The 15,736-nt window shown below is 56.7% G+C and overlaps 1 protein-coding gene across 1 annotated transcript in view; it reads right to left on the bottom strand.

Moving 5' to 3' along the window:
- PTPRH (protein tyrosine phosphatase receptor type H) overlaps positions 1 to 15,736 on the bottom strand; it is a 19,449-nt gene continuing 3,713 nt past the window's right edge. The window contains exons 5-19 of the mRNA XM_049787646.1: positions 15,274 to 15,540; positions 12,803 to 13,083; positions 12,102 to 12,402; positions 11,468 to 11,734; positions 10,957 to 11,223; positions 8,521 to 8,599; positions 8,398 to 8,442; positions 4,441 to 4,531; positions 2,830 to 2,923; positions 2,656 to 2,732; positions 2,437 to 2,571; positions 1,729 to 1,851; positions 799 to 959; positions 382 to 517; positions 1 to 306 (exon numbers count right to left, since the gene is read on the bottom strand). Coding sequence (XP_049643603.1) covers positions 187 to 306; positions 382 to 517; positions 799 to 959; positions 1,729 to 1,851; positions 2,437 to 2,571; positions 2,656 to 2,732; positions 2,830 to 2,923; positions 4,441 to 4,531; positions 8,398 to 8,442; positions 8,521 to 8,599; positions 10,957 to 11,223; positions 11,468 to 11,734; positions 12,102 to 12,402; positions 12,803 to 13,083; positions 15,274 to 15,540 — 2,444 coding nt within the window. The 3' untranslated portion in view covers positions 1 to 186. The remainder of the gene's footprint in view (positions 307 to 381; positions 518 to 798; positions 960 to 1,728; positions 1,852 to 2,436; positions 2,572 to 2,655; positions 2,733 to 2,829; positions 2,924 to 4,440; positions 4,532 to 8,397; positions 8,443 to 8,520; positions 8,600 to 10,956; positions 11,224 to 11,467; positions 11,735 to 12,101; positions 12,403 to 12,802; positions 13,084 to 15,273; positions 15,541 to 15,736) is intronic.

The following is a 15,736-nucleotide window of genomic DNA, read 5'->3' on the forward strand; positions in this document are numbered from 1 at the left end:
GAGCAAGAAGTCCAGCTTCTCGACCAACATCTCTCAGGGCCCAGGATCTAGGCTCTGGAGATTCCCGGGTGCAGCCCAACGGGAACTTGGGGTTCTCTGTAGATTCAAGAACACAGACCCCAGTGCCCAAAGCCCCAGAGTTTGGGTGGAGATGGGTGCGGGACTGGCGTCGGCCCTTCTGTGGGCCTAGAAGGCGCCTATGTTCTCATAGATCAAGTCGTCATACAGGTGTTCTTTGGCCTTGTCGTGGATCCCCGACTGTTCCAGAAAGCGCAGGAGGCAATGGTGCAGGAACACATACTGGGCCTGGGGGTGTGGACGGCAGAGGGAGTGAGAGGAGGGTCCACCTCAACCCCCCGCCCCTACTAGCAGGACCCTTACCTCGGTCTGCACCATCAGCGGCCTGCTGCTCCGCATCCTCTGCACGAAGCTGAAGGGCCCCACGGAGTCGCCACCCTCCAGCTGTCGCAGCAGGACGTCCAGGGCGATGAGGGTGCCCGTGCGGCCCACCCCGGCGCTAGGAGGGACAGAAAAAGTGTGTACAGAGCGGGAGCATCACACTGGAATGGACGGAACCCAAAGACGAGGTTTCCAAGGGCATCTCAGCTCGACCCTGGGGAGCTCAGCGAGTGTGTGGTACAGGCAGAGGAAGCCGGACCATGTCCTCCAGTGTCCCCGTTTGCCGGCGCCCACAAGAGCCAGCGTGCCCACTCGGAGGAGGACCCCTTGGTCGGCGGGGCTGAGCCCACGGCCCCCAACACCGTCCCGGCCACACCGCCTGCCCCCCACCGGCCTCACCTGCAGTGCACGATGGGGGTGCCGTCCCCCGAGCACTGGTCCAGCCGCTCGCGGACCACCTTCCTGAAGGCCAGCACCGGGTCGGCGGAGGGCGGCACGCCGTGGTCGGGCCAGGCCAGGTAGTGGAACTGCCGCACCTGCAGCGTCTTCTGCTCCTGTGTCTGCGGGGACGGGCGGAGGGAGGGCAGGGGCTGGCACAGGCCGGTGGAGGCATCCCAGGGCGCCCTGCAGCCCTCCCGAGCCCGGGGGCGCTGGGTGGTGCCTGGCAAGGGCCATCAGGGGCCTTCTCCAAGTGATGGATGGGGTTAGGATGAGAGGCGGAGCTATCGGGCAGAAGCAACGCTGTGGGCGGGGCTTTAAGAGACCAGGAGGGGCTTAAGCAGGACCAAGGGAGCTGATTGGTGGGTGGAGTCTAGGGGCGGGGCTTTCTGGAGATGTCCAGGGTGGCATGTGGGTGTGGCTAAGGGTGGAGCTCATTAGAGGACTGGGGCGGGGCTTGTGGAGGAGGCGTGGCCTGTGGTGGAACCTAGGCCTTGGGGTGTGAATGAGACCAGAGTGGGAAGTTACTTGTGGGTGGTTGGGGGCGGGGCTTATGTGGATTCAAAGGCGGAGCTTAGACGTCGTCAGGCGTGGCCTGTGGGCCTGGGGCCTGTGATTGGCCTGGGTGGGGCTGAGAGGGTGGGCTTGTGGGCGTGCCTGTGGCTAGAAAAATGGTTCGGAGTGTCTGGGCGGGGTCGGGGCGTGGCTTGAGATGACATGTGGGCAATGGTTTGGTGGTGGGCGTGGCTCACGAACAGGGTGTGGCCTGGTTGTTGGGCGTGGCTTGTGATGAACCCAGGGCGTGGCTTATAGTTGGGGCGTGGTTTGTGGTGATTTCGGGGCAGGGCTTGTCGTAGGGGCGGGGTCTGTGGCAGATGGGGCGGGGCTCACATGTCTGAGCTTCAGATCCCGGATGGTCCAGTTGTCCTTCTTCTCCTCCTTCTCCAGCGTCACTTGCAGGTGCCCGTGGGTGCAGGGCGTGGCGTCCAGCGGCCAGTAGTGCTCACACTTCACCTGGGGGGTCAGAGCATGGAGCCCCCAGGCCCGAACTCTCTCCTGGGCCCCTCCACTCCCTAGATCCAGCCCCCTGGTGTCCCCCCACCCTAGTCTAAATGCTAATATTACCTGATGGTCAGCCCTGCCCACATCTGGGAGGGGGCTGGGGGTGCTACTAAAGGGGTGGCCTCAGGGCAGGAGAGAGGAGGAAGAAAGAAGCACAGGAGGGGCTGGCAGCATGGAGAGATGATGGAAACAGGATTGAATGGCAGGGCTGCTTATGGAGCTGCTTAAAAGGTTTAGCATAGAAGCCACATTTAGTGGCTAAGGCCTGTTATCAATTATCAATAGAGCTGATGAGTCCTGAAACTTCCTGACTGCTGTGGATCATTCCTCGCCGCTACCCTGAACCTGCAGACCCGCTGGATAGGATAGAAGAAGGGGTTCTGGCCTGGCCGAGAAAGGATCCACCATCCATCCAAAACCCTCCAGGACTCTAGAATTAATGTGTAATTCAACAGCCTGGCAGTCCCTGGAACCTCCTCTGGGTCAGTGGCTGGGCCCGTGAGGTCAGAGGTCAGGGGTCAGAGGCCAGCCACTCACCCTGCCCGACTCCATGCAGTTGGTCAGCATGACCAGGGTGTGGCTCTGCTGCTCCCACACCAGGCGCCAGAAGTCTCCCACAGTTTGGGGCAGGGGCCCCTGGGTGGCGATAAACTCCTGTGCCTTCCAGAGACCCTGCAGAGTGCAGGAGGGACAAGTCAGGGGTCAGTCTAGCCTGCCCAGGTTCACTGAGGTGCAAGGACCCTCCCCCTGGCTTACAGGGATGAAGCTGGCGTTGATGTAGTCAGAGCCCGGCTCCCCGGGCAAAGGCTTCAGGGGCACCCGGGACCAGTCATCTGCGGGCGAAGGCAGCATGAGAGCAGGGCAGGGGACAGCGAGTGTCCCCCTGGAGGGAGGTGACACCTTGGGACCCGCCGCAGAGGTGGGACTCACAAGGGAGCACGTTCTTGTACCGGTTCTTGCTCTGGTTCTCAGGGGCCATGGCCACAGTCTGAGGCTGCCGGTTCTGATCCTCCTGGTCTAAGATCTGCGGGAGATGAAGTGGGTCAGAGATAAATGGTCCCAGCCGGGCCCTTGCCCAGACACCATTGTCATCCCCTTGCCACTGTAGTGCCACTTTTGCTTCAAGGGGTGTTGGTATTTTATGTTTTGGGACTTCATCAACAGTGCTCAGGGGCATCTCCTGGCTCTGTGATTGGGCAATACTCCCAATAGAACTAAGGGAACCAAACAGGATCAAACGGCTGCTGCAGGCATTGCTGTCATGCACAGTCTATTGAGCCATCTATCTATTCGGCCCCCTTTTTGTCAAACATTTGCCTGCAGAATTCGCCAGCACTCACAAAACCAGGCTGAAAGCCATCTGTGCCCCACCATGCTGAGGTCCTGGGGACGATTTGGGGTGGGTGGGAAAGTGGAGGATGACATTGAAGGAGGAGTCAGGGAAGAACAAACCATCCAGTGGGAAGGACTGAGCCAGCCAGTCACGGCTCAAGATCTCGATGGATCAAAAAGACTATCCCATAGAGGAGGAAATCATAGAGCAGCAGGGAGGGCATTTTCTTGCACAAAGCTGACTCGGGTTCCATCCCCAACATTTCATAAGTTCCCCTAAGCCTGCCAGGAGTGACTCTGGAGCACTGCCAGATATATTAAAAATAAAAATAAAAAAGACCATGCCAGGCCTTGAGAGACAGACAGGAGTGAAGGTGTTTGCCTTGCACACTGTGTGTGCTCTGGTTTGAGCTCAGCACCTGGGACCGGTCATCTGGGGGCGAAGGGGGCGTGAGAGCAGGGCAGGGGACAGCGAGTGTCCCTCTAGGAGAGGAAGGTGACATGGCGGGACCTGCCGCAGAGGTGGGACTCACAGGGGAGCATGTTCTTGCCTTGAGTCCCACCAGGAGTGATCCCTGAGCACAGAGCCAGGAGTCAACACAGACCATTGCCAGGAGTGCTGACCACATCCAAAAAAGTACCATCACAGGGCCTGATGGAGTATCTTGGCACTCAGAGCTCTCCCTGGCAAGCCTACCTGTGAGTTCGAGTCTCCAGTGTCCCATACATGCCCAACAGACCTGCTTTCTGCTCCCCACCTACAGGGAAGGGAGCCACACCCAACAAGCACCAGCATGAAAATAAAGTTGAGGTCCCGGAGAGATAGCACAGCGGCATTTGCCTTGCAAGCAGCTGATCCAGGATGAAAGGTGGTTGGTTCGAATCCCAGCGTCCCATATGGTCCCCCGTGCCTGCCAGGAGCTATTTCTGAGCAGACAGCCAGGAGGAACCCCTGAGCAACCTGTTTGGGCCGGGTGTGGCCCAAAAACAAAACAAAAAAAAAAAAAAAAAAAGAAAAGAAAGTTGAGATACCAAGGCCAGCTCTTGTGCCCTCTGGAAAGCAGGGAAGTGAGTGTGGCGCCAGTCAGACGGGACCCCCAGTAATGACAGGACTCTGAGCAGGGTAAAGACTGGGCCCAACAGAAAACAGTCTCTGTCTTCCTGCTCACTCCTCCAGGAAGGGTGTGGAGACTCAGGGTCTCTTCCCACCTGGTACTCCTCAGCGAAGCCCCAGTTGCTGTCCTTCTCCTTTTCTCGCACATACTCGGGGAATTGGTCAGCCGGGACTTCCTTGTGGAAGCTGCAGGGAGGGAGACAGGGTTTGAGTTGTGGAATCCCCGGACCCCAGGACTGCGCTGTCCTGTCTGACTTCTTGTTCCTATGCAGACTTCACAGCGGAAACATAAGGGGCCAGACTGATAGCACAGTGGGGAGGGGGCTGGCCTTCCTATGGTTGACCCAGGTTCAATCCCAGCACCCTATAGTATCCCCCTCGAGCCTACCACCAGAGGCAAGCCTGAGAGCAGAGACAGACCCGGGAGTGTCCTGAAACTAAACTTAAACAGAACAGAACTAAGCAAGTGAAAGGCCAACCATCTGCTTCAACCTACAGCCAAAAGGCCTTGGCACCCGCCCTCTGGAACTCAGGGGTTCTCAGTGGCCGACCCGTGGGAGACACTGCAAAATTCACACACCGCCATGACCCCTTCCACTGGGACCAGCTCGCGATGTCCTGTCCAGTGGCTTAGAAAGGCATTAGAACCTTCCTGACCACACTTAAAACTCCCCTGTGTGGGGGTGTCAGTGTGAGTATGGGTGTGTAAGTGTGGGCGAGCTGGAGTCTGGACCCCATCTGCTCTGACGGGTTCTTTCCTATTTGGCCTGTTGCTCACAATGTCACAGTAACTCCATGGCAGTGGCATCTCCCCTAATTGTCATCACAGTTCCTGGCCCTCAAGGGAAGACCCCAGAGAGGAACTGAGGGGCTAAAAGAGGTTTAGGGGCTGGAGCGACAGCACAGCAGGGAGGGCGTTTGCCTTGCACACTGTCAACCCAAGTTTCATCTCAGCATTCCATAAGGTCCCCAATGCACTGCCGGGAGTGATTCCTTTCTTGTTTTGTTTTGGGGCCACACCTGGCGGGCTCAGGGGTTATTCCTGGCTCTGATCTCAGAAGTTGCTCCTGGCAGGCTCAGGGGACCACATGGGATGCTGGGAATCGAACCTGGGTTCATCCTGAGTCAGTTGCTTGCAAGGCAAACACCCTACCACTGTACTATCACTCCAGCCCCCCAGGAGTGATTCCTGAGAACAGAGCTAGGAGTGACCCCTGACCTCCACCGGGTGTGGCAAAACCAAAGCAACCAAAACACCCACCACCACCTGGCCTCACTTGGCCCTGGGCTCCTCCCTCTCCCCTCCCATCATTCATAAATACCAGCTCTGGGTGGGAGGGTCCCTTCAGAGCAGAGAATCAAATCTACTGACCCCCACTTCCTCTGGGGGCCCCTGGACCACACCCCCTGCAGATTTCCTCCCCCACAACCGGGATCATCCATAGCCTGTCCCCAGACCCGGGTGCCCCCACCCGCGGCCTCACCCCCTGTCCTGGGAAGCCAGCAGGATCAATTTCCCCACGACCCCTCCCTCCCTCTGCCCAGGTCTTTGCCCTCTGTGCCCACAGACAATAAAACTCAGAGATCATCCTTGTACCTTCAAACTTCCCCTTAAGACCAGTTTCCCTGGATCCCTTTTGCATTTCGCCTGGTCCTGTGTCTATTTACATACTAATCTCCGGGTCCAAAGGCCGCCTCCAGCCCACTGCACCCCGATTCTCAGCAAGGGACACCCCATCACCCCACCTGCTTCCTCTGTACACACACCACCGGCAGCCATATCTCGCTATCCACAGAGACCCCCTCGCCCCCTGGCCAGCCTGGACACAGTGACAGAATCAAGCCCTTTCCCGTGGGCCCCATCTCCTCAGTCACCTGTTCTCGAATGTTCCAGAGTCATTTATCACCAGGCTTGTAAAGAGAAGGATGGACAAAATCGTCACGGAGGCCAGAACAAGAGCACAATGGGGGTCTTGCACGTGGCTGACCCTGGCATCACAAGGGACCCCAAGCCTGCCAGGAGCGATTCCTGAGTGCAGAGCTAGGAGTAACCCCAGGGTGCCGCTGTGTGTGACCCCCCAAAGATAAATAAACAGCAAAAGTAGCTGTCCCGGAGATGGGCCTGAGCAGGATCCAGAAGGAAGCAGAAACTGCCCTGGGTTTGGAGGTTCCCCTGTCTCTGGCACCCATCCCAGTAGGCGTCTCCCCAGGTATGAGACTTAGAGACCCGCCCAGTGAATCTGGGCCAGGAACACATCCACTCGGACCCTGAACTTGGCCTAGGCTTCCCACCTAGATGTCAACTGGCACCTCCCACTTCATGACATCACCGCTGAGTCCCAAACCCTTCTCACACCCCCAAGACACCGCCGGAGTTGGGGTGACCCAACTTGGGCTCTCAGGCTGCTGCCTGGGCGTCACCCTAAGCCCTTTGGACTTCATGCCACACTCCGCTCTTTGAACGTAGTTGCTTCAACTCTTGGCCCACACCGAGACACAGAGCGGGAGGGGAGGAAGGCATTCCTCAAAACACAGCTAGCCTGGCTGGGACTTACAGTCCCTGGAGACCCAAGGCCAGGAGCACTCCCTGAGCACCAAACCAGCAGGAAACATCAATAAAATTAACTTTATTTAGGCCGGAGCCATGGTGCAAGTGGTAGGGTGTTTGTCTTGTGTGCACTAACCTAGGACAGACCACAGTTCGATCCCCCAGCATCCCATATGGTCCCCTAAGCCAGGGGCGATTTCTGAGCACGTAGCTAAAAGTAATCCCTGAGCATCACCAGATGTGGCCCAAAAAACAATTTCATTTTCTTTTTTTTTTTTTTTTTTGGTGGTTTTTGGGTCACACCCGGCAGTGCTCAGGGGTTACTCCTGGCTCTATGCTCAGAAATTGCTCCTGGCAGGCACGGGGGATCATATGGGACGCTGGGATTCGAACCGATGACCTCTTGCATGAAAGGCAAACGCCTTACCTCCATGCTATCTCTCCAGCCCAACAATTTCATTTTCTAACCTGCACGTCTCTTCCCATTTCTTTGTTCTATTATTTTTTTCCTTTTTGATTCAACGCCATACCCAGCAGAGCTCAGGGGTCAGTTCCTCCTGGCTCTGCACTCAAAAATTGCTCCTGGCAGGCTCCGGGGACCAGAATTGAATCTGGGTCTGTCCTGTGTTGACCACGTGCAAGGCAAATGCCCTACCTCTGTGCTATCGCTCCAGCTCCTGGGGCAGCATTTGCCAGGCCAACACCCTCCCCATTGTGCTCTTACTCAGCCCAACTTGTCCCACACATAGAGGGGAGGCCTTTTCCTGTTTGAGGCTTCCAGAACGATCCTTTGTCTCTGAGCCATGCCTGCTTTGGCGAGGAGTTCTTGAGGGGCTCTCACTGGTCTCCTGAGTCAGGAGTCACCCCACAGGCTCACCGAGTCTGCTCGCTCCAGACACTGTACCCCACCTTTCTTTTTTTTTTTTTAGTTTTTTTGGGTCACACCCGGCGGTGCTCAGGGGTTACTCCTGGCTGTCTGCTCAGAAATAGCTCCTGGCAGGCACGGGGGACCATATGGGACACCGGGATTCGAACCAACCACCTTTGGTCCTGGATCAGCTGCTTGCAAGGCAAACGCCGCTGTGCTATCCCTCCAGGCCCTGTACCCCACCTTTCTATGTATCCAGCCTCTATGTGTCCAGGCTGTCCCCTATGCCCATGTCCAGCCGCCCACTTGTGCCCCACACCCCATTTCCCTATCCATACCCTTCGGATTCTGTCTCAGGGACTGGATTCAGGATCTTTCTGGCCTGGGCCACACAGCCAGGACCCTGACAGACTCAATGATTCTTTGTCGCCCCAGCCTAGCCCAGGGGAAAGGCCTTAATGGTGCCAGATGGAGGAAACACAGGCATGCGCGGACTCATCCAGGTCACACGACATTGGTGGGAGGACAGAGCATCATCCTCTTTCTGTGACCCACACCCGGTTCTCATCCTCCCTCTGTGACCATCAGTGACCTGCGCTAACCAGGCTTTCGGTACCCCCAGAGCAGCCTCCTCACCTGAACACCTCGTTCTTAGCTGCGGGGTGTGTCTCTCTCTGTCGCCTGGGAAGAGGGTTATAGGGGGAGTCAGAAGTCAGGAGAGGCCACAACCCCCTAACGGGGTCCCCTCCAAGGACTTACCTGCGCCACAGGAAGAACAGCAGCAGCCCAACCAGCACAAGGAATAGGAGCACCCCCAGGATGGACCCGGCGATCACTCCTGAGGGGACCAAGTGTCAGAGGGGCCCACTGTCCAGGGACACCCCTTGCCTTTGCTCAGGGAATAACAACAGACTGGGAATGGGGCACCTGGGGACAAGGGTCCTCCCTCCCATTGTTCAGGGATCTTGGATTCTTGGGACTTGGGGGCAATGACACCCCATTCCCCAGGTCCCCAAGGAGGAACTGTCCCTCAGTGGCCCACAGTGGATCTCCATGAGCAACCTGCCACCGGCTAGAGTAACAGAGGCAGGGTGCTAGCCACCAAGGACACTCCCAGAGAAAGCCCCAAAAGAGAACTGGCCATCACACAGTCCACAGACAAGAGGTTGGCTGGCCCTGTGTACTGAGGATGCATCTTCTTTGGGGGGAGGACTCATACCCAGCAAGGCTCAAGAGTCACTCCTGGCTCTAAGAAATTACTTCTGGCATGTCAAGGGGACACATGTGAGGCCAGGAATTGAAACTGGGTCTGCTGCCTGCAAGGCTAGTTCTTTTTCTTTTTGTTTTTTGTTTTTGGGTCACACCTTGTGGTACTCAGAGGTTCCTCCTGACTGTCTGCTCAGAAATAGCTCCTGGCAGGCACGGGGGACCATATGGGACACCGGGATTTGAACCAACCACCTTAGGTCCTGGATCGGCTGCTTGCAAGGCAAACGTGGGGGTACGTCTTCTTTTTTTTTTTTTTTTTTGGTTTTTTGGGCCACACCCAGTAACGCTCAGGGGTTACTCCTGGCTATGCGCTCAGAAGTTGCTCCTGGCTTGGGGGACCATATGGGACACCGGGGGATCGAACCGCGGTCCGTCCAAGGCTAGCGCTGGCAAAGCAGGCACCTTACCTTTAGCGCCACCGCCCGGTCCCGGGGGGTACGTCTTCTAAAGGTTTCATTGACTTAAGGAATGCCCACTCGGCCTTGCGCTGGGTTCAGAACCACAGAATCCCAATCAAGGGTGCATTGGGGGCTGGGTCCCCCAATGCGCCATGAGGTGCTGCCCCATAAAAAGCTAGACTTCTCAGGAGACTGCTGGGCAGTGAGGCCAGTCCCCAGGGTCAGTCCCTGCCAGGCCTCGGGTCTTGCCCAGAGCAGAGACCCCATGGGCTAAGAGACCCAGGTGCCAGGTGGAGGAGACAGACACGGACATTCCAGCAGATAAGCCAGTTTCCATCCAGCACGCAGGGAGCCTGAATGCCATCTGGAAGTCCAATTGGGCCCAGAACCATTCGCCAGAGCACTACTGGTCCGTAGACCTTTAAAATGAACCCCCAGGGGCCGGAGAGATAGCATGGAGGTAAGGCGTTTGCCTTTCATGCAGGAGGTCATCGGTTAGAATCCCGGTGTCCCATATGGTCCCCCGTGCCTGCCAGGAGCAATTTCTGAGCCTGGAGCCAGGAGTAACCCCTGAGCACTGCCGGGTGTGACCCAAAAACCACAAAAAAAAAATAAATAAAATAAAATGAACCCCTGGACTGGGCCAACCCCCCAAAAGGATCTCAGGTGCCTTGAACAGGCATCCGTTCATCAACAGACACCTGGAGCACTTGCACAGCGGGGAGTGTTTGCCTTGCATGCAGCTGACCCAGGTTCAATCCTGGAACCCACAGGGTCCCCAGATGAGCAGCAGGAGTGATCCCTCACTGCAGAGCCAGGAGTAAGCCCTGAGCACCACTGAGTGAGGCCCCAAAACAACATTAAAAATGGAAAAGGAGGAGGAGAGAGCGAAAGAAGACTAGGTGGGCAGAGCACAAGGTTTTCATGGAGGGTTGAGGTGCCGTCGAGGAGTGGGGAGAGCAGTTGACTTACAGACGGCTGACCGGGGTTCGATCCCCAGAGACCCATATGATCTCCTGAGCACTGTGCCAGGAGTGATTCCTGAGCAAGGATGGGTGAATCCCAAATAAAACGATTAACTCGAATGAAAAATGAAAGTGTACGGGGCCGGAGAGATAGCATGGAGGTAAGGCATTTGCCTTTCATGCAGGAGGTCATCGGTTCGAATCTCGGCGTCCCATATGGTCCCCCGAGCCTGCCAGGAGCAATTTCTGAGCCTGGAGCCAGGAATAACCCCTGAGCACTGCTGGGTGTGACCCAAAAACCACAAAAAAAAAAGAAAAATAAAAAAGAGAGAAAAATGAAAGTGTTGATCTCAACAAGGGCCCCCAAATATCACCAGGGGCTCCTAAGAAGAGGCAGGAAGAACCCCTGAGCACTGTTGGGTGAGTGGCCCCACATCCAGCCAGGAGGAAGGAAACCCAGAGACCCAGCAATTAAGCATCTTGACAACCAAGAGGACCTCCTTGGGGACCCCCAACCCCAAGGGGCCCCCGGATTCCCGCTGAGGCCAGGGCGCCCCGCTCACCTGCGCTGGACGTGTGGCAGGTCGCGGAGCCCCCGGGGGCCACCAGCCCGGCCCAGACGGTGGACACGCGGGCCTCGTAGGCGCGAGCCGGCTGCAGGCCCCCCACTGCCACGGCGGCGTCGCACGCGGACCGGTTCTCGCGGTGCAGCTGCCCGCCCAGCTCCAGCAGGAAGGCCTCGTAGCCGCCCCGGGGGCAGGCCCAGCTGAGGGCCAGCCCGTAGCCCCCCCAGGCGCTGGTGCAGGAGGCGATGGCCACGGGGTTGGGGGCTGCGGGGGCACCGGAGGAGTCGGAGCCACACAGGGGCGCATGGTCCCAGCCTCTGCCCAGGGCGCGGACCCCGGAGGAGCCCCCATCCCGCCCACTCCAGAAGCCCGCTAAGCCCAAGTGCTAGCCCGGAAACTACAGCTCCCATGAGGCCGCGCGCGCGCTCTGCTCACTGCTGAGCGGCAGTCGGCGCACGGCATGCCGGGACCTGTAGTCCACAGAGCTCGGCCTGAAGCTCAACCTCACCTGTGTTTGCTGCCAGAGTCGTGTGCGAACTGGCCACCTTGTCCCTCTCTGCCCACACTCTGAGGCTGTAGGGAGTCCCGGGTTCGAGGCCGTCCACCCGATAGGACGTCTCCGTTGTCTCCCCCTGCGTCTGGGGGTGCTCCCCAGTGACCCACTGGACCTGGTACGTGTAGTGCTGAGAGTGGGGGTCCGGGGGGGCCTCCCAGCGCAGCGTGATCGAGTGGTTGGTCTGGGTCTCGTTGCGGAGGCTCAAGACCCCATTGGGAGCTGAGGAAGGGGAGTTGCCGGGGTGTGATCTGGAGACCCCAGTGCCTGAATCTTCTTAGCAAAGCCCTAATGCTGGATGCTAAGGAGGGGCCATTGGACTGCTGGGCCCTGAAGGTCCTCCAACCCTCCCTCTGGCCGGACAGTCGTTCTGGACATCGAGTTCTTTTGCATCACCCCTACCCAAGGGGTGAAGGTGAGAGCCGAGGGTCCCCCACAACACAGAACACTTGTGCCCAAAGACAGACCCATGTGGGGAGCTCCCTAGGCGGATAACGTGGGGAGAAGATCCCCACAAGTGCTCCCAGGACAGCCCCACCAAGCACTGCCCCATCCCCTCCCGGGTCCCATTGGCCTGACACCTGCTCACCTGTGGTCCCAGTGACTGTCCTGTCCTCACTTTGGAGACTGTGTCTCTCTGCCCTCACAGTCACGGAGTACACGCTCCCGGGGTCCAGTCCCTGCAGTGTCACCTTATCATCTGAGGAGCAGCTGGGAGTGGGGGTCGCTCCCTCCAGGTACCAGGACACACAGTAGGTATAGGCAGGATCCGGGGGGCCCAGAGGGCGTCCCCAGAACACAGTCAATGAGCTGTTGGTCGGGTCCTGGGTCCTGAGAGACGTCACTGCATTGGGGACTGGGGCAGGAGAGGATGTGAGGGACCTCGGAGGCTAGTCCTGGCATTGCCTCAGCCTGTTCATCCCTCCATCCTTCTGTCCCTCAGTATTCTATTTCCAAGTCCCTTTTCCCCCACATTTGGCTCTCTGCCTGCCCTGCCATTCATCTGTCTTTCTGTCCCTCTGACTCTCCATCCTTCCATCCAATTTACCCTTCATTCCCTCAGTCCCTTGATCCCAGGGGCTCAGCCTTCTTTAACCTTGATCCCCCATTGATTTCCCCACAGGAATCCCAGGCACTTGGCGAGTCAGCTGGGCCCTGCACACCCCTGAATGTTCCTGTGTCTCCTTGTCCCCACAGAAGCTCCTGAGTGGAAGGACAGGTCTGCCCACCCCCGGCAGCTGAATCCAGCATTGGATTGTGAATCAGTTCCTAGCCGATCCCCTCACAGACCCAGGTGGACCCACCTGAGGCTGCTGAGGTGTTCTCGATGGGGCTGTTCAGACCGTGCAACTCTGCCCACACCGAGAAATTGTACAGGGACCCGGGCTCAAGTCCGTCTGCAGTGTACGTGATGTTAGCCGTCTTTCTGGTCTCATTTGTGACTGATGGTCCTGTCCACTGGACCCAATAGGTATAGTCCGTGGTGTCCCCGCCAGTGGGGATGGACCAATTCAGGGTGACAGAGCTGTTGGTCTGGTTTACAGCCATGAGGTTCTCCACAGGGTTTGGGGCTAAGGATTGAGACAACCGTCTGGGGTCACTCGAGGAGATCAGGAAACAATCAGGACACCAGTGTGTCTCAAACAGAACATATTGTGCCCACCCCACCTCCATGTGAAGCTTGGTTGTGGTCACTGTACTCCACTACCCAGCACTTGCTCAGTTTCCCTAACTGACTCAGAAACTCTGAGTTTCTCTCCCCAAATCTAGGCCCCTTTGCTCAGCCGGGGACCATGGGACAGGAGAGCCCCTGGCCTCCCACTGAACTTGCTTTGAGAGGATGATCCATGTTAGCACCAAGCCCAGACGGGGGGCTGGGGGGGATGAGGGGCTGAACCCCACAGAATTGACCTGGACAGGAGGAGTAAATGGGCCATTTTCCTGCCCTCCAGTTCCAGGGGCCTCAAGGCTCCAAGAATTATTCAAGTATCTGATCCTTGGCATTCATTTTGTCCCTGAGCCCTAAGAGCACTGATTCCTGAGCACAGAAATAGGATTAAATCCTGAGCACCTGGGGCTGGAGAAATAGCACGGAGGCAAGGCGTTTGCCTTTCATGCAGAAGGTCATTGGTTCGAATCCTGGCATCCCATATGGTCCCCCAAGTCTGCCAGGAGCGATTTCTGAGCATGGAGCCAGGTAACCCCTGAGCGCTGCTGGGTGTGACCCAAAAACAAACAAAAACAAACAAAAAATCCTGAGCACCCCTAGATGTGCCCCCAAATCAAAATAAAGAATATAACTGAAATGAACCAAAGAGCAATAGAATAGCAGGGAGGGAATTTGCCTTGCACAAACCCAACCCAACCCAACAGGTTCGACCTTGACATCGCATATGATCCTCTTGAGTCTACCAGGAGTGAATCCTGAGCACTCCTGTAAAACCTGAGAACAACCAGTTGTGGCCCCCAAACAAACAAAAAATAATAATAAATTAAAAAATAAAATCAGGGGCCAGAGCGATAGCACAATGGTAGGGCTTTTGCTTTGTATGCAACCAACCCAGAAAAGATTTTGTTTTGTTTTGTTTTTTGTTTTTACAGGCCACACCCATTTGATGCTGAGGGGTTACTCCTGGCTAAGTGCTCAGAAATCACCCCTGGCTTGGGGGGACCATATGGGACGCCGGGGGATCAAACCGCTGTCACGGTTCTTCCTTGGCTAGCACTTGCAAGGCAGACACCTTACCTCTAGCGCCACCTCACCGGCCCCGACCCAGGACATTTGGGTTCGATCCCCAACATCCCATATGGTCCCCAGAGCCTGCCAGGAGCAATTTCTGAGCACTGAGCTAGGAGGAACCCCTGAGCTCAGCTGGATGTGGCCCAAAAAAAACAAAATAAAAATAACCAAAGTGTGTTGACATTCAGAAGGATAAAACTATAGTAAACTCATTATAAAATAAATCAATTCCCCACAGGAATTTCAGACAACAGGCAAAATTCTCAGGGATTTTCCCACCCATGGGAGTCACCATCAATCCCTTGTCCTGAAAGATGTCACAGCACTGGGGACAGGGAGTCTGGAGATTAATTCCTGCCTTGCACTTGTCTCCACATCTTAGTCCCTCTGTCCCCCATTTTTTTCCATTTTCCCCACATCATGAAATCTGCCTTCCCTCCATCCATCTGTTTCTCTGTCCCTCATCCCTCCATCCTCCACGTCTCCAACCCTCTGACCCTGCATCCCTCTACCTACTTATTCCTCAATCTATCTATCCCCATCCCTCTGTCTCTCCACTTGACATCCCTCAGTTCCCTGCCCCAGGGGCTCACCAATCTTTCACCCTGAACCATACCCTGTAATTTTCCCATAAGAATCCCAGCTGTGGGCCAGAGCAGTGGCGCAAGTGGTACGGCATTTGCCTTGCACACACTAACCTAGGACAGACCAGGGTTTGATCTCTCGTGGTTTGATCCCCCAGCATCCCATATGACTTCTCAAACCAGTAGCAATTTCTGAGCACATAGCCAGCCAGGAGTAACCCCGGAGTGTCACAGGGTGTGGTCCCCCCCAAAAAATAATCCCAGCTGTCCTGTCGAGTCAGCAGAGCCCTGTCCATTCTGCATGTCTTGTCTCTCCTCTGTCCCCAAAGATGGCTATGGAATCTGAGGGATGGATCCCCCAACCTAGCAGAATGAGTACAAAAACAGATTCTGGGGCCAGCTCTCAGACCCTCCCCAACCAACCTCATGGTACCCACCTGTGGCCGCCGAGGTGTTCTGGGCTGAGCTGTTCAGACCGTTCGACTCTGTCCACACTGAGAAATTGTACAGGGACCCAGGCTTGAGTTTGTCCGCCGTGTATGTGGTGTCGGTCGTGTTTCTGGTCTCACTTGTGCCCCCTGGTCCTGTCCACTGGACCCAGTAGGTATAGTTTGTGGTGTCCCCGTCAGTGGAGATGTTCCAGTTCAGGGTGATGGAGCTGGGGGTCTGGCTCACCGTCGTGAGGTTCTCCACAGGGTTGGGGACTAAGAATTGAAACAAGGGTCTGATGTCACTCACGGAGAATGGGGGACAGTTATGACCCTTGTGGCCCTCAAACTGCCCACACATGTTCACTCCTGTCTCCGTCAAATGTCAGGTGTGGTCACTCTGCACATTCCCCCTCACTGAGCTCCCCTGGCTGATCTGTTTTGTGTCCCTTTGCTAGCCATTGCCATGGGG

Source organism: Suncus etruscus, chromosome 14, assembly GCF_024139225.1.
Source record: "Suncus etruscus isolate mSunEtr1 chromosome 14, mSunEtr1.pri.cur, whole genome shotgun sequence".
Lineage (NCBI taxonomy): Eukaryota > Metazoa > Chordata > Mammalia > Eulipotyphla > Soricidae > Suncus > Suncus etruscus.